The sequence below is a fragment of the Staurois parvus genome, unplaced genomic scaffold (genome assembly GCF_062004578.1).
Source record: "Staurois parvus isolate SC_StPar_1 unplaced genomic scaffold, SC_StPar_1.0 ptg000147l, whole genome shotgun sequence".
In the NCBI taxonomy this organism is placed as follows: domain Eukaryota; kingdom Metazoa; phylum Chordata; class Amphibia; order Anura; family Ranidae; genus Staurois; species Staurois parvus.
The window spans coordinates 10,127,454-10,145,270 of NW_028317943.1; the positions used below are offsets into that span (position 1 = coordinate 10,127,454).

A 17,817-nucleotide genomic window follows, 5' to 3' on the forward strand; every position below is an offset into this window, starting at 1 on the left:
ACAATTCTGTCTGTCCCTGAGTAACAATTCTCTGGCACTCAGTAACAATTCTGTCTGTCCCTGAGTATGAATTCTGTGGCCCTGAGTAACAATTCTGTGTCTGTGCGAGTAACAATTCTGTGTCTGTGCAAGTAACAATTTTGTGTCTGTGCGAGTAACAATTCTCTGGCACTCAGTAACAATTCTGTCTGTCCCTGAGTAACAATTCTCTGGCACTCAGTAACAATTCTGTCTGTCCCTGAGTAACAATTCTCTGGCACTCAGTAACAATTCTGTCTGTCCCTGAGTATGAATTCTGTGGCCCTGAGTAACAATTCTGTGTCTGTGCGAGTAACAATTCTGTGTCTGTGCAAGTAACAATTTTGTGTCTGTGCGAGTAACAATTCTCTGGCACTCAGTAACAATTCTGTCTGTCCCTGAGTAACAATTCTCTGGCACTCAGTAACAATTCTGTCTGTCCCTGAGTAACAATTCTCTGGCACTCAGTAACAATTCTGTCTGTCCCTGAGTAACAATTCTCTGGCACTCAGTAACAATTCTGTCTGTCCCTGAGTATGAATTCTGTGGCCCTGAGTAACAATTCTGTGTCTGTGCGAGTAACAATTCTGTGTCTGTGCAAGTAACAATTTTGTGTCTGTGCGAGTAACAATTCTCTGGCACTCAGTAACAATTCTGTCTGTCCCTGAGTAACAATTCTCTGGCACTCAGTAACAATTCTGTCTGTCCCTGAGTATGAATTCTGTGGCCCTGAGTAACAATTCTGTGTCTGTGCGAGTAACAATTCTGTGTCTGTGCAAGTAACAATTTTGTGTCTGTGCGAGTAACAATTCTCTGGCACTCAGTAACAATTCTGTCTGTCCCTGAGTAACAATTCTCTGGCACTCAGTAACAATTCTGTCTGTCCCTGAGTAACAATTCTCTGGCACTCAGTAACAATTCTGTCTGTCCCTGAGTAACAATTCTCTGGCACTCAGTAACAATTCTGTGTCTGTGCGAGTAACAATTCTGTGTCTGTGCAAGTAACAATTTTGTGTCTGTGCGAGTAACAATTCTCTGGCACTCAGTAACAATTCTGTCTGTCCCTGAGTAACAATTCTCTGGCACTCAGTAACAATTCTGTCTGTCCCTGAGTAACAATTCTCTGGCACTCAGTAACAATTCTGTCTGTCCCTGAGTATGAATTCTGTGGCCCTGAGTAACAATTCTGTGTCTGTGCGAGTAACAATTCTGTGTCTGTGCAAGTAACAATTTTGTGTCTGTGCGAGTAACAATTCTCTGGCACTCAGTAACAATTCTGTCTGTCCCTGAGTAAGAATTCTCTGGCACTCAGTAACAATTCTGTCTGTCCCTGAGTAACAATTCTCTGGCACTCAGTAACAATTCTGTCTGTCCCTGAGTAACAATTCTCTGGCACTCAGTAACAATTCTGTCTGTCCCTGAGTAACAATTCTCTGGCACTCAGTAACAATTCTGTCTGTCCCTGAGTATGAATTCTGTGGCCCTGAGTAACAATTCTGTGTCTGTGCGAGTAACAATTCTGTGTCTGTGCAAGTAACAATTTTGTGTCTGTGCGAGTAACAATTCTCTGGCACTCAGTAACAATTCTGTCTGTCCCTGAGTAACAATTCTCTGGCACTCAGTAACAATTCTGTCTGTCCCTGAGTAACAATTCTCTGGCACTCAGTAACAATTCTGTCTGTCCCTGAGTATGAATTCTGTGGCCCTGAGTAACAATTCTGTGTCTGTGCGAGTAACAATTCTGTGTCTGTGCAAGTAACAATTTTGTGTCTGTGCGAGTAACAATTCTCTGGCACTCAGTAACAATTCTGTCTGTCCCTGAGTAACAATTCTCTGGCACTCAGTAACAATTCTGTCTGTCCCTAAGTAACAATTCTCTGGCACTCAGTAACAATTCTGTCTGTCCCTGAGTATGAATTCTGTGGTCCTGAGTAACAATTCTGTGTCTGTGCGAGTAACAATTCTGTGTCTGTGCAAGTAACAATTTTGTGTCTGTGCGAGTAACAATTCTCTGGCACTCAGTAACAATTCTGTCTGTCCCTGAGTAACAATTCTCTGGCACTCAGTAACAATTCTGTCTGTCCCTGAGTAACAATTCTCTGGCACTCAGTAACAATTCTGTCTGTCCCTGAGTATGAATTCTGTGGCCCTGAGTAACAATTCTGTGTCTGTGTGAGTAACAATTCTGTGTCTGTGCAAGTAACAATTTTGTGTCTGTGCGAGTAACAATTCTCTGGCACTCAGTAACAATTCTGTCTGTCCCTGAGTAACAATTCTCTGGCACTCAGTAACAATTCTGTCTGTCCCTGAGTAACAATTCTCTGGCACTCAGTAACAATTCTGTCTGTTCCTGAGTAACAATTCTCTGGCACTCAGTAACAATTCTGTGTCTGTGCGAGTAACAATTCTGTGTCTGTGCAAGTAACAATTTTGTGTCTGTGCGAGTAACAATTCTCTGGCACTCAGTAACAATTCTGTCTGTCCCTGAGTAACAATTCTCTGGCACTCAGTAACAATTCTGTCTGTCCCTGAGTAACAATTCTCTGGCACTCAGTAACAATTCTGTCTGTCCCTGAGTATGAATTCTGTGGCCCTGAGTAACAATTCTGTGTCTGTGCGAGTAACAATTCTGTGTCTGTGCAAGTAACAATTTTGTGTCTGTGCGAGTAACAATTCTCTGGCACTCAGTAACAATTCTGTCTGTCCCTGAGTAACAATTCTCTGGCACTCAGTAACAATTCTGTCTGTCCCTGAGTAACAATTCTCTGGCACTCAGTAACAATTCTGTCTGTCCCTGAGTATGAATTCTGTGGCCCTGAGTAACAATTCTGTGTCTGTGCGAGTAACAATTCTGTGTCTGTGCAAGTAACAATTTTGTGTCTGTGCGAGTAACAATTCTCTGGCACTCAGTAACAATTCTGTCTGTCCCTGAGTAACAATTCTCTGGCACTCAGTAACAATTCTGTCTGTCCCTGAGTAACAATTCTCTGGCACTCAGTAACAATTCTGTCTGTCCCTGAGTAACAATTCTCTGGCACTCAGTAACAATTCTGTCTGTCCCTGAGTATGAATTCTGTGGCCCTGAGTAACAATTCTGTCTGTGCGAGTAACAATTCTGTGTCTGTGCAAGTAACAATTTTGTGTCTGTGCGAGTAACAATTCTCTGGCACTCAGTAACAATTCTGTCTGTCCCTGAGTAACAATTCTCTGGCACTCAGTAACAATTCTGTCTGTCCCTGAGTAACAATTCTCTGGCACTCAGTAACAATTCTGTCTGTCCCTGAGTAACAATTCTCTGGCACTCAGTAACAATTCTGTCTGTCCCTGAGTAACAATTCTGTCTGTCCCTGAGTATGAATTCTGTGGCCCTGAGTAAGAATTCTCTGGCACTCAGTAACAATTCTGTCTGTCCCTGAGTAACAATTCTCTGGCACTCAGTAACAATTCTGTCTGTCCCTGAGTAAAAATTCTGTGGCCCTAATAACGTTTCTGTGGCCCTAAGTAACAATTCTCTGGCACTGAGTGAAAATTCTGTCTGTCCCTGAGTATGAATTCTGTGGCCCTAACTAGCGTTTCTTTGTCCCTAAATAACGATTCTGTGGCCCTCATTAACAAGTCTGTGTCCCTGAGTAATGGTTCTCTGTCCCTAAGTAACTTCTCTCTGTCCCCAATTCTCGTTTCTGTGGCCCTAACTCTGTCCCTGTCCCTAGAACAGAGCGGTCTGCCTCTGTTCAATGACTGCAGGCAAATGAAGATTTCCAAAATGGCCGCTATATATACCTCGACCATTACACAGTGCTGGCTGGCTGGCTGCTGATTGGCTGATGTGATCACATGTCGTTGAGGAATGCATTATGGGGCAGCGCGCCTTGTCTGCGCGCCTTCCCCGACATCCCCGCTCCGTCGCCGCACATGTCAGCCGCCATTTTCGGAAAAATTTCGATTCGCGCGTCCGAATTAGGCTGTTTTTCGGATTCGGCACGAATCGAAATTTTTCCGATATTCGACTCGAATTCCACTTCGGATACTTCGATTCGCTCATCTCTAGGTATGATCAGTCATATTCTCAATATCATGCTAAAATTTCACAATTTCTGCCAGGGTATGCAAACTTTTGAGCACAACTGTATAATAATAAATAAAAACCCCAGTCGTGATCAAATACCACCAAATGAAATCTCTATTAGTGTGAAAACAAAAATTATATACATTTTGTTCAGGTACAGTGTTGCATGACTGCGCAATTACCAGTTAAAGTAGCACAGTGCTGAATAGCAAAACAATGGCCTGGTTAAGGGGGTAAAACCCTCCGGAGCTGAAGTATATAAAAACGGAAAAGTGAATATCAAATACTTATTGTAATTTTCCATTAGTAACGAACTCCATGTCAGCCTACCATTGGGTATGCCCTGCCCATACTCCCACCTGCAGGACCTTGCTCATAGATTTGGCTTTCTCTCCCCGGCCAGTATAACGTAGCTACATTTCTGCACCTGAGTGGGAATTTGTGCTGACATGGAGCTTATTAGGAGAGGAAAATTGTGGTAAGTATTTGATATTCATTTTTCTGTTTTCCTGACAGCTCCATGTCAGCCTGGTACTGGGAATTAACTAGCTAACCAGGGTAGGATAATGCAGAAACAAAACAGGGCTGGGAGAGCAAGTCAGATTTATGGGTTAAAGTGTTACTGAACCCAGGACCAGGGGCGGACTAACCATTCGGGCTATCGGGCACTGCTGGGGGTCTGTAAGGGGCCCCATGAGATGCCCCTAGGCTTTTTCATAGGCTTTTTTGGGTGTGGTTTGAGTGTGGGCAAGGACACAGTGGCCCCATGATCCCCTATTGCCCGAGGGCCCCATGAGTTGTCAGTCCGCCCCTGCCCAGGAACCTGCATTCACTATATCTGGTCTCCCACAGAACCCAGAACAAGGAAATGCAATTATTTTAGTCAACATAAACTGCTAAATACCTTTTTTTCAGCAGTTAGAGCAGTCTTGTGACTTCTACCACTGTCCAGCAAAGCACTGGTCAAAGCTTGGAGGAGGAGTTTTCATTCTCCCCTGACTGTCCTTTGAGGCTGTACTACCCCTGACTCTCTGTCTGGACAGTGCTGATTGGACCTGTGCTGATCACATGCATTCTCCCAAAGAAGAAAAAAACTTTTTAGCAATACACACCAAACTAAGCATGTGCAGCTTGTCCTCAAGGCTCTGTTCTATCAGCAGATGGATTGGGGAAAGTAGAAGAAGGGGAGGATCAGAAATGACAGGCTTTTTACACAATGTGGAGGATTAACCCCTTAGGTTTCACGGTGAGTATATAAGCATGCTTTACTACATATACAGACTGATTGTACAGTTGTGGGTTTATCAACACTTTAAATGAGAAGTACAGCCAAAGCTCTTTTGGCTGTACTTCTCCTGTAGATCACAGAAGTGCAGTTTGTTCTTCACTCATGTGACATGTTTTCAGCTGACAGCAGACTGAAGTCCATTGTCGGCTGACATCAGGGGCGGACTGACCATTTGGAAACTCGGCACTGCCCGAGGGCCCGGGGTCAGTAGGGGGCCCCATGAGATGCCCCTGGTACCTTTTTCATAGGCTTTTTTGAGTTTGGGCAAGGACACAGGTGCCCCATGATCCCCTATTGCCCGGGTGCTCCATGAGTTGTCAGTCCGCCCCTGAGTAGGGGGCCCCATGAGATGCCCCTGGTACCTTTTTCATAGGCTTTTTTGAGTTTGAGCAAGGACACAGGGGCCCCATGATCCCCAATTGCCCGGGGGCCCCATGAGTTGTCAGTCCGCCCCTGGCTGACATCACTCAGCCAGTCCAGGCTGGGGAGAGATGCCAACTTTAAAGTCAGTATCCACCCCAGAGTCTGCGGGGGACCCGAGAAGAGGAGGATCCAGGCTGCCCTGTGCAAAACCACTGCACACAGCAGGTAAGTATAGACATGTTTGTTATTTTCCAAAAAAAAAAAAAATGAACCTTTAACCTGGGTTCACACTGATGCAGTGCACAATTCGCAGAGGTTTCTGTGCAAATTCTGAACCACATCGCAATAGCACCCCATTTATGCGAACCGCTGTGGATGTGTATGTTAACAGTATCCCGGAAATCGGTTTGCAAAACAGGGTGCGATGTGCAGAATTAGATCGCATAGGTGTGAATACCCATGTGATCTGATGCTAGTGCAGACCAAAAAAAGGGTCCTGCACAGGGGCGAACTGACCATTTGGAAACCCGGGCACTGCCCGAGGGCCCCGCGTCAGTATGGGGCCCCATGAGATGCCCCTGGAACCTTTTTCATAGGCTTTTTTGAGTTTGGGCAAGGACACAGGGGCCCCATGATCCCCTATTGCCCGGGGGCCCCATGAGTTGTCAGTCCGCCCCTGGTCCTGCACCTTTTTGGTGTGGATGCGGTGCAATTTGAGCCATACAAGATGTATGGCTCAAATCGCACCGCACAGAATTGGCATGTGATTTGCACCGGAATGCTGTGTGGTCACATGCAATATGCCGCACCGCAGAAGTGTGAACCTATACTTAGAATGGCTGCTTGGGGTATGGGCGGGGCATACCCAGTGGTAGGCTGACATAGAGCTGTCAGGAAATATCCATACCTAGAATGTTTCTTGTCCATGTGACAACCCTGCAGTAATTTTCCTGCAGAAAGAAGAGTGTTGTCACCCTGTTAAATGAACGGTGGCCAAGAGGTAATAAATGTAGGCTGGGGGGAGGCCACTCTTGATCCTAGATGTCATGGCTGTGATAGAGATGGAAGGATGAGGGTAAGGGCCACATTCCATGTGAAGAATGGAGACCAGGCTCGGTCAGATGCTGTCACCTGACGTCAAGTGTGCTGAGATGGATGCTGAGATCCTCCTCCTCCTCCTCCAGCACTCCCCGTTTCCACGCCTGTGGGGCTGGAGATAGCGGAGGCTTGCAGGTACGGTATTGGTAGCCGCTATGAAGGGTCCACCTTCAGGTGAGAGATGCTCCTCAGTGGGGGAGTCGGGGGAAGATGACCGATGCTAGCCAGGGGAGAGCTCTGCAGCATTGGACGGTCGGCTCTCCGGGGATGGCCGACCACCCGTGTGCCAATGGCAGCACCAACTGCTCGTCCGGCTCGTTCTCGGCTCTGGAGGCGGCGGCGGACTCCATCCCCCGGTACATCGGGCTCTTCTTCATGCTGCTGCTGGACCTGGGCGCCGTGCTGGGGAACGTGGCGGTGGCCGCCGTCATCCTGAAGACGCCGCAGCTCCGGAAATTCCTCTTCGTCGTCCACCTGTGTATTATAGACACCTTGGCTGCCATGACGGTGATGCCGTTGGGGATGGTGGCCAGCTCCGGGAAGGTGATGTTCGGGGAGACCTTGTGCCAAGCCTACATCTCCTTGGAGGTTTGCTTCAGCAGCGCCTCCATCCTCACCGTGTCTGCCATCAACATCGAACGCTATTATTACATCGTCCACCCCATGAGATACGAAGTCAAGATGACCTTGGGTCTGGCCATCTCCGTCCTCATCTTCATCTGGCTCCAGGCGTCCTTGACTTCCACCGTGCCCTTCCTACCGTCGGCCAGCACCGGCTCCAACAATGCCAGCCTGGTCAATGCCACCCGCTGTTCCCTGCAGAGGAATGCTGGAGGACACAAGAAAGTCTTCATCACCTTCTTTGTCTTGGTCTATTTTGTGTTGCCTCTGGTCATCATAGTGACAGTCTACTGCAATGTCTTCAAGGTGGCCCGGATAGCTGCCATGCAGCATGGACCTCTACCTTCCTGGGCAGCAAGTCCACGCCAGAGGTCCAATTCCACTGGCAGTAGAACCAACATCATGCCAGGGGACAGGTCCCATAGAGGCTCCCCAGACAGGACGTTGGGGGGAGCAAAAGCAGCCTTCACCCTCATGATCATAGGTGGCCAGTTTGTCATGTGCTGGTTTCCTTACTTTGTCTATCATGTCCAAAACGCCCTGGAGAACAACAACTACAAAGCATCTGGAACCAAGTGGGAGAACATTGTCAAGTGGCTTGCCTACACCTCCTTTACCATCAATCCTTTCTTTTATGGTTGTCTGAACAGGCAGATCCGAACTGAACTTGCCAGGATCCCCAAATGTTTCTTAAAACAGTCTTTGGATGAGCAGCTAGGCCTCTCCAGCCATGAAGGGTCTGTAGAGGAGAACTTTCTTCAGTTCCTTCAAAGAACTAGCTGTGTGGTGGACAGAAGAAACAGCTTCCCCACATCTACTGCCTCCAGGCTGCTTGTCAATCAAAGTACTTTGAGTTTTAGAATCCCAGGGCAAATTTTGGAAGAAACCCCAGAGCTGATGGAACAGGATTCCGCGGAAGGTTTCAGAAGTCTACAGATGTGTACAAAGCAAGGAAACAGCCTGGGGCCAACAAAGTGAAGTTACCTTTTTTTGGTGACTTTTTTATGGGTTGATTGATAACTTGACCAAATGTGTCCCATGATGAAACAAAAAGGCTTATTCATTGGCTTAAAGTGCAGTGGACAAAGTGCACCATCCAGAGTACTGGGCAAGTTAACAGCCTAGGGGTGACAAAGTTAACCCACTTTCTTGGTGACTTTTTATATTTAGGGTTAATTGACCATTTGATCAAATGTGTCCTGTGTGGAAACAAATAGTCTTACTCATAAAGAGAAGTGGGCAAAGTGTAGCATTTACAGTACCAAGCAAGGAAATAGCTTAGGGCTGATAAAGTGAACCCACCTTCTTGGTGACTTTTTTAGAGTTGGTTGATCATTAGTATCAAACGTGTCCCATGTGGAAAGAAACAGGCCTATGTGCAGCATCCACAGTACCAGGCAAGGAGACAAACCAGGGCCAACAAAGTGACCCACCTTCTTGATTACTTTTTATATTTAGGGTTGATTGATGACTTGACGAAATGTGATCCATGTGGAAACAACCAGACTTACTGACATAAAGAGCATCCACAGTACCTAACCAAAATTCATCTTTCACAATGTTACTGCAGCAAACTGACATTGCTTGGTTGCTATAGGTGACTGCACTTTAAATCATTGTTACTTTTTGCAGTACATTTTGATAAAGTGGTATTAAAACAAAAATGTAATATATTGCACTTTACCAATCCTTAAATATGGTGGCTGTCTTAGTTTTTTAGGCTTGTTTACTTGTACCACCCTTGCGGTCTTAGGGTGTCTCCACTCTGGATTGAGGAGCAATGGAGACACCTTTGGACATCAGCATTGTCAGTCTGGGGAAAGGGTAGTATTGGGTAGTAGTGGCAGATTTAGGTCTCATACACATTGGATGTTTTTGCTATCTCTCCTAGACGCCTTTCTTCCTGGCAGCGTAGTAGAAAAGCGCTTGGGTGTTAATTTCCTTGGCCAGAATAATAATTTATTATGACCACTAAAATGAATTAATGCCCAAGCGCTAAACGCATCTAGCGTTAACACGTGTTTACATGTGCCAAGTGTTTTTTTTTTTACAAAACTCAGCAGCTCCTGGATGCACTGGATCCTGGAGGCAGCGGATTGTTGTTTTACTGCCCCTAAACTCCTTCAAATGCTTATGTGTGCATGGACACATAGGCTAACATGCAGGGGTGTTTAGAGACAGAAAAAGAACATCAGACGCCCCTAAGAGCAGTGTCAAAAACATCCAGTGTGTATGAGGCCTTACCCTAGGTTCACACCTAAGCGTTTTGCGTTTTTCAGAAATGCATTACAGTCCATTTAACATGATTTCCTATGGGACAGGTTCACATCAATGCGTTTTCACCCCGTGTGTTTTTTGGAAATGGTCAGGGACTTTTTTAAATGCAAAAGGTTGCGTTTTTGGTTCTGTAGACTTCAGTGGAAATACTGCAGAAAAGCATGTAGTGTGTTTTTGCTGCATTTTTGCCACGTTTTTGATGTGTTTTGCGTTTTAAATCTGCCTAGCAACAAGAAAAAATGTAAAACGCATTAAAAACGCGTGTGCAAAAACGCACTGCAGAAATGAACCAAAGGCAAATTGCATAGGTGTGAACCTAGCCTTATAGGACCTTGAGTAATAATTAGAAGCTGAACTCCAGCTAACACTTTAGGCTCCACTAGTTTTTTTTTTAAGCTCAAAAAAAGCTGGATATTAGTACATTTTAGTACTGTTTTAGTAGTGTTCAGAAGCGATTAGGAACATTAGCATTTTATTATCATTTTTACAGTATATGTAGAAGCTATAAAAAAGCTGTTAGGAGCATTTTAGTAGGGTTTACCAGAGTTTAGCATTTTTCTGCTAGAAAAACGCTTCAAAAACCCTCTACAAAATGTTCCTATTCTGAATGCGATTTTTTCGCTTTCAGGAGAGGGAGGTTTAACCTCACCGAAATGCGGCAGCACCTAAACTCTGCTAAAAGCCTATGTGTACATGGACACAGGCTTTTATGGAGTTGAGTTTAGGAGCTTTGGCAAAAAAATGCCAAAAGCCCTTAAACTCGAGTTTAGGAGCTGCTCGTGTACTTGAGCCCTTAACAGGGGCGGACTGACAACTCATGGGGCCCCCAGGCAATAGGGGATCATGGGGCCCCTGTGTCCCAAACTCAAAAAAGCCTATGAAAAAGGTACCAGGGGAATCTCATGGGGCCCCCTACTGACCCAGGGCCCTCGGGCAGTGCCCGAGTTTCCAAATGGTCAGTCCGCCCCTGGCCCTTAAACAGTTACAGCAACTTTTTTTTTCACTTATGGGATAAAGGTTTTACATAAATGAATAAAAGCTGACCATTGTAAGCACCCCTGTCAGTTGTAAATGTTTTTTCTCAAACCTGTAATTGCCACTTTGTCTGGACAGCTTTGTCTGTTAAAGAAAGTTGAAAAAAAAAAAAACGGATGCACTGGTTGGACTGACAGGTGAAAATAAAGGGAAAAAAAACATTAAAAAAGAAAACTAACACAGCCACCACATCTAAGAACTGGGAAGCTGCAATATAATACATTTATGTTTTTAGGTGTATTACCATTTTAATGACTGAGCCTAACAGTGTTAAAGAGGGGCTTAGTCATCCTATATCTATAGGGAAATCTCATGGTATTACAGTCTGTTTACTATCAAGGCACAAGCACTTTTATAGCAAGGAGGGACTGCTGGGAAAACGAACAGCCTCATAGCATGGAGGCAGGTGTAGGCTCATTTATGTTGTAAAAGTTTTCTTTTAGATCTATGATCTAACAAAAAAAAAATTACTTTTAGCTAGGGAATGCGATTGTCCTGATTTCCAAATCTGTATTCAGAATCCTCTGATTGTTATGTTTTGCGTGTTAATATTAAGGATTTACCAGATTTTACACAGACAATATGAAACACCTTTGTGCAATTGTGAAATGCATATGAGCAGATATGCTCTTTTGCATGCTTTTAATAGATATGAAGCACAACATAGCAATAAAGAAAATTGCAAACTTAACTGTTGTGTTGTTATTATGTTTCAAGTTGGAAATATTATACAGTACTTGATACTTTGACAAACCTAAAATATTTTGATCTTATACCTCTTCAATTATTACTACTTACTTGTATGAATAGCTACACAATATCAAAAAAAGACATGATGGATCCCCTCCAATTTACAGTAACATATTAGGCAGTAGTTCAGCAAGATACCCAATTACTATACATATTATACATATATCTAAGCAGAGTTCTGAGGCTGCAACACATATTGCAGGAATATCTTGATATATATATATATATATATATATATATATATATATATATTCACACTCACCGGCCACTTTATTACCCAGTACACCTTGCTAGTGCCAAGAAAATATCCCCCATACTATACTTCTTCAAACTATTATTACTTAGTTGTATGAATAGCTACACATAGCTACACAATATCAAATAAAGATATCATGAATCTCCTCTAATTTACAGTAATATATTAGGCTGGCCATACATTATACAATTTTCTTGATAATTTTTCTTTATATTTACCAAAAACCATATAATATGAGGTCAAACCTAAATGACACTTGCAATTGTATCCAGTTATGCAGGCCCTTGCGCTACATAGTTGAAGGTAAATATAAAAGGAAATTGGACAGAAAACTGTATAGTGTATGGTCAGCCTTAGGCAGGAGTTCAGCAGGATACACAATTACTATACATATTACACATATATCTAAGCAGAAGAGTTCTGAGGCTGCAACAGATATTGCAACAATATCTTATTTGAGATATATATATATATATATATACACTCACCGGCCACTTTATTACCCAGTACACCTTGCTAGTGCCAAGAAAATATCCCCCATACCATTACACCACCTCCACCAGCCTGGACTGTTGATACAAGGCAGGATGGATCCGTGCTTTCATGTTGTTTACACCAAATTCTGATCCTGAATGTCACAGCTGAAATTGAATGTCCATTCCCCTTTGACCTCTGACATCAACAAGGAATTTTTGTCCACACAAATGTTGCTCACTGGATATTTTCTCTTTTTCAGACCATTCTCTGCAAACCCTAGAGATGGTCGTGCATGAAAATTCCAGTAGATCAAGCTGTTTTTGAAATACTCAGACCAGCCTGTTTGACACCAACAACCATGCCACATTCAAAGTCACTTAAATTCCCTTTCTTCCCCATTCTGATGCTTGGTTTGAACTTTAGCAAGCCGTCTTCACCACATGTAGATGCCTAAATGCATTGAGTTGCTGCCATGTGATTGTCTGATTACCAATTTGTGTTACCAAGCAATTAAACAGGTGTACCTGATAAAGTGAGTATATACAGTGCATCCAGAAAGTATTCACAGTGCTTAACTTTTGTCGCATTTTGTTATGTTACAGCCTTATTCCAAAATGGATTACATTAATTTTTCCCTCATTCTACAAACAATACCACATAATCACAACGTGAAAGAAGTTTGTTTTGAAATCTTTGCAATTTATTAAAAATAAAAACCGGGAAAAAAACCACATGTACATATAGTAAGTATTCACAGCCTTTGCCATGACACTCAAAATTGAGCTCTGGTGCATCCTGTTCCCACTGATCATCTTTGAGATGTTTCCACAACTTGATTGGCGTCCACCTGTGGGAAATTCAGTTGATTGGACATGATTAGGAAAGGCATAAACCTGTCTATATAAGGTCCCACAGTTAACAGTGAATGGCAGAGCACAAACCAAGCCATGATGTCCAAGGAATTGTCCATAGACTGCCAAGACAGGATTGTATCAAGGCACAGATCTGGGGAAGGGTCAGGACCAGATCTAGCTGGTCTTGTATGGGGGTGCAGTAACAAATGTCAGGGGGCATAGGATAGGAAGTCAGCAGGGCAGCATGCAAAAACAGGAATCAGTAGTGGAGTATACTGGGGGTCACCAGGGCAGAGGACAGGAATTGTCAGAGCAGAGATCAGCAGTTGTAGGGCAGTGTACAGGGGGTCAGCAGGGCAGAGGATGGTCAGTCAGAAAAGTGGAAGACAAGTGTCAGTATGGTAGTGTACTGCAGGAGTCAGCAGTTTGTAGGCCAGTGTACAGGGGGTCAGCAGGGCAGAGGATGGTTAATCAGAAAGGGAGTGGACAGGGGTCAGTATGGCAGTGTACAAGGGGTCAGCAGTGTGCAGGACATATATGTTTTTAAAGGCAAACTTAGCCTCTAAACAGTATAAACAATATGTAAACGTTGACAATATTAACAATACTCATAGCAAGTAATCTGACTGGGTTTACAATTAAAAAGTCAAAGCAGGATGACAAAATGTGAGCAAGACTAGGATTATAAAATACATGGGGCACCCTGGGAAAGAACAGAAAAATAAGTTCTGTGGCTGGCCAGTGGGAGGGCCTTAAGGGGAGATTGAACAGAATCTGTGCCTGCTGTATACAATGCATACCTATACCCACAAAATACTAAATACTGTGCCAAAACCGACAGTCTAAAAGACACAAACCTCAGGACAAAGGAACTTTTTTTAATTAAATGTTTTCATTTCATATGTTTTTATGCACACAAAAAAGATATTTTTTTCTTTGGCGGCCATACATGGATCAAAATTCCTCTGCTTCAGTGGAGAGTCACTGGGGACTGGTTGAATTCTGATCCATGTAAGGGCAGGCTGGTTGTACTGAAGTTGATGTACAGATCAACTTATGTACATTCAGACTTTAGGAAAAATTCTGCTCAATCAGCACTGCTGACTATAGCTAGCAGCACTGATCAGTGTATTCTGGTGGCATTGAAGTCTCTTCACTTTCAGAACACATTACCTCAGTGGGAGTGATTCCCCCATCCACGTCGAATTTGTGGATGAGAGAATGAAGTAATTTTTTTTTTCAACCCGCTGTTGAACAAAAAAAAATGACTAATGTACAGGCTAATGTATAGGCTGGTTTACTGAGCCTTCCCTTAAAGAACTTCATTAAAACCAACACAGAATACAGGAGTCAGGAGTAAAAACAAAACATATGGAGTGTAGCAGTCAGGATAAGCTTCACGTTGGGGTGTACACATACTGCCACTGTGATGTTTTGTGGCTGGGGCCTCTATGTTGCATTCTGTGGCCACAGTGCCTGCTGAATGTGACCCATTCTAGTGAATGAGGCTGCTCTGCAAGCACCCCACAACTGCGCGCAATGAACATGGTGGCAGTGCACTAGTGTGGAGTTCTAGGGATTAAAGAAGGTGGTGAGGAGGTGATAGAGCATCTCCTCACTACCAGCCAACTGCTCTCTGAAGAGTGATCTGAATTCAGATTGCTCTTCAGAGACCAAAGCTCATGTGAACAAGCTCCTAAAAGGATACTAAGGCTGGGCGGGAAGGGGTTAAACACAAACAAAACAAACTTAAGAGAAACCTCCACCAGTTTATCCAGCCAGCAGATTGGGAGATGGAAGAGGGAGAGAAGAAGGAGGGAAATGGAGGGGGTTGAGAAGAAGGGGGGAAATAGAGGGGGGAGTGAACAAGGGGGGAAATGGAGGGGGGGAGTGAACAAGGGGGGAAATGGGGGTGAAAAAGCGGGGAAATGGAGGGGGGAGTGAAGAAGGGAGGAAATGGAGGGGGGAGTGAAGAAGGGGGGAAATGGAGGGGTGAGAGAAGAAGGGAGGAAATGGAGGGGGGAGTGAAGAAGGGGGGAAATGGAGGGGAGAGAGAAGAAGGGGGGAAATGGAGAGGGGAGAGAAACAGGAGGAAGATGGAGGGGGAGAGAAGAAGGAAGATTGAGGGAGGAGAGAAAAAGGAGGGAAATGGAGAGGGGAGAGAAGAAGGAGGGAGATGGGGCGGGGAGAGAAGAAGGAGGGAAATAGATGAGGAAGAGAAGGAGGAAAATGGAGGAGGGAGAGAATCAGCGAGATGGGGGGGGGGGGGGGAGAAGGAGGAAGATGGAGGGGGAGAGAAAAAGGAGAAAGATTGAAGGAGGAGAGAAAAAGGGGGGAAATGGAGAGAGGAGAGAAGGAGGGAAATGGAGGAGGAAGAGAAGGAGGGAAATGGACAGGGGAAAGAAGGAGGGAGATGGAGGGGGGAAAGAAGAAGGGGAAGATGGAGGGGGGAAAGAAGAAGGGGAAGATGGAGGGGGGAAAGAAGAATGGGAAGATGGAGGGGGGAAAGAAGAATGGGAAGATGGAGGGGGGAGAGAAGGAGGGAGATGGAGGGGGGAAAGAAGAAGGAGGGAGATGGAGTGAGAAGAGAAGGAGGGAAATGGAGAGGGGAGAGAAGAAGGAGGAAGATTGAGGGAGGAGAGAAAAAGGGGGGAAATGGAGAGGGGAGAGAAGAAGGAGGGTGATGGAGTGGGGAGAGAAGAAGGAGGGAAATGGAGGAGGAAGAGAAGGAGGGAGAAAATCAGGGAGATGGAGAAGAAGAAGGGAGATGGAGGGGGGAGAGAATGAGGGAAATGGAAGGTTGAGAAAAGGAGGAAAATGAAGGAGGAAGGAGATGGAGGGGGAGGGAAGAAGGAGGGGGAGAGAAGGAGGGAAATGGAGGAGGAAGAGAAGGGGGTAGATGGAGGAGGGAGATGGAGGGGAGAGAGAAGAAGGGAAATGGGGGAGGAAGAGAAGGAGGGAGATGGAGGATGAAGAGAAGGAGGGAGATGGATGAGGGAGAAAAGAAGGAGGGAGATGGAGGGGGAGAGAAGGAGGGAGATGGAGGGGGAAGAGAAGAGAAGAAGGAAGGAAATGGAGGGGGAGTGAAGGAGGGAGATGGAGGGGGGAGAGAAGAAGGGGGGTAAAGAAAGGGGGAAATGGAGGGGGGGGAGTAACGAAGGGGGGAAATGGAGGGGGGAGTAAAGAAGGGGGAAATGGAGGGGGGAGTGAAGAAGGGAGGAAATGGAGGGAAAAGTGATGAAGGGAGAAATAGAAGGGGGAGAGAAGGAGGGAAATGGAGGGGGGGAGAGAAGAAGGAATGAGGGAAATGGAGGCGGGAGAGAAGGAGGGAAATGGAGAGAGGAGAGAAGGAGGGAAATGGAGGAGGGAGAGAAGGAGGGAGATGGAGGGAGTAGAGAGGAAGGAGGGAGATGGAGTGGGGAGAGAAGGAGGGAAATGGAGGAGGAAGAGAAAGGGGAGATGGAGTGGGGGAGAGAAGAAGGAGGTAAATGGAGGAAGAAGGGGAGTGTCAGGCTCCGCCCAATGGCATCTCTAGTGGTCCACAGAATGGGTTTCCCCGGGGCGCGGAGTCTAAGTCCCAGTCCGCCTTTTCACCAGAGCCCCTGATGGTGGGGATGGACTTGATGCATGACTGGAACCAGGTCGCGACCCCTGGGTGCACCCGACTATGGTAGAGGGTCCCGCTGAGGGTATGTGCCTGGGATGAGCCTGCTGTAAAGGGGATGACAGGTACAGGTGCGAGCGGGATGGATGGATGACTGCCAGGAGTGAGCGTGGTCAGACTAGCCGGGTCGGTAACAGTGGGGACAGATGCGGTACCAAGCAGCAGACAAAAGAGTAGTCAGGTCACACGCCGGGTTCAGTAACAGAGGGTCCAAATAGTAGTAACGACAGGCAAAGAATAGTCAGGAACGAGCCGGGGTCAGAGCAGGAGAGGGTCAGCATAAATCAGAACAGGCAGAGTTTGGCAACAAAGAAACATACTAGCAGGAACACGGGAACAGGAACAAGACCTTGTGGCAATTTGGAGATGCACAGGGCAGGTTTAAATAGGGCGCCCTGTGTTCTCATTGGTGCGACCGCGATCGCTAGTGCGCATGCGCGGCCGCGATCTGTGTTCGCCGGCTAGAGAGAATCGGCGATCTGCGCATGCGCGCAACGCTGAGCGGCCGGGATCCCTGACAGGGAGGGAGATGGAGGATGGAGAGAAGGAGGGAGATGGAGGGAGTAGAGAGGAAGATGGGAGATGGAGTGGGGAGAGAAGGATGGAAATGGAGGAGAAAAGGAAAGTGGGAGATGGAGGGGGTGACCAAAGAAAGAGGGAAATGGAAGAGGAAGGGGAGGGAGATAGAGAGGAGGGAGATGGAGGGGTAAGAGAAGAAGGGGGGAGAGAAGAAGGAGGAAGATTGAGGGAGGAGAGAAAAAGGGGGGAAATGGAGAGGGGAGGGAAGAAGGAGGGAGATGAGAAGGAGGGAAATGGAGGAAGAAGAGAAGGAGGGAGATGGAGGAGGGAGAGAATCAAGTAGATGGAGAAGAAAGAGGGAGATGGAGGGGGAGAGAATAAAGAGGGAAATGGAGGGGGGAGAAAAGAAGGAGGGAAATGGAGGAGGAAGAGGGAGATGGAGGGGGGGGGGGATCAGGGAGATGGAGAAGAAGAAGGGAGATGGAGGGGGAGAGAATGAGGGAAATGGAAGATTGAGAAAAGAAGGAGGAA

General features: G+C 45.8%; 1 protein-coding gene across 1 annotated transcript; it reads left to right on the top strand.

Moving 5' to 3' along the window:
* Nucleotides 1-6,914: 6,914 nt before the first annotated feature.
* LOC149464750 (G protein-coupled receptor 61-like) lies at nucleotides 6,915-11,457 on the top strand. Its single transcript, XM_089674020.1, has one exon. The coding sequence runs from the start codon at nucleotides 7,044-7,046 to the stop codon at nucleotides 8,430-8,432; it is 1,389 nt and encodes a 462-aa protein (XP_089530146.1). The 5' UTR covers nucleotides 6,915-7,043; the 3' UTR covers nucleotides 8,433-11,457.
* Nucleotides 11,458-17,817: the final 6,360 nt, after the last annotated feature.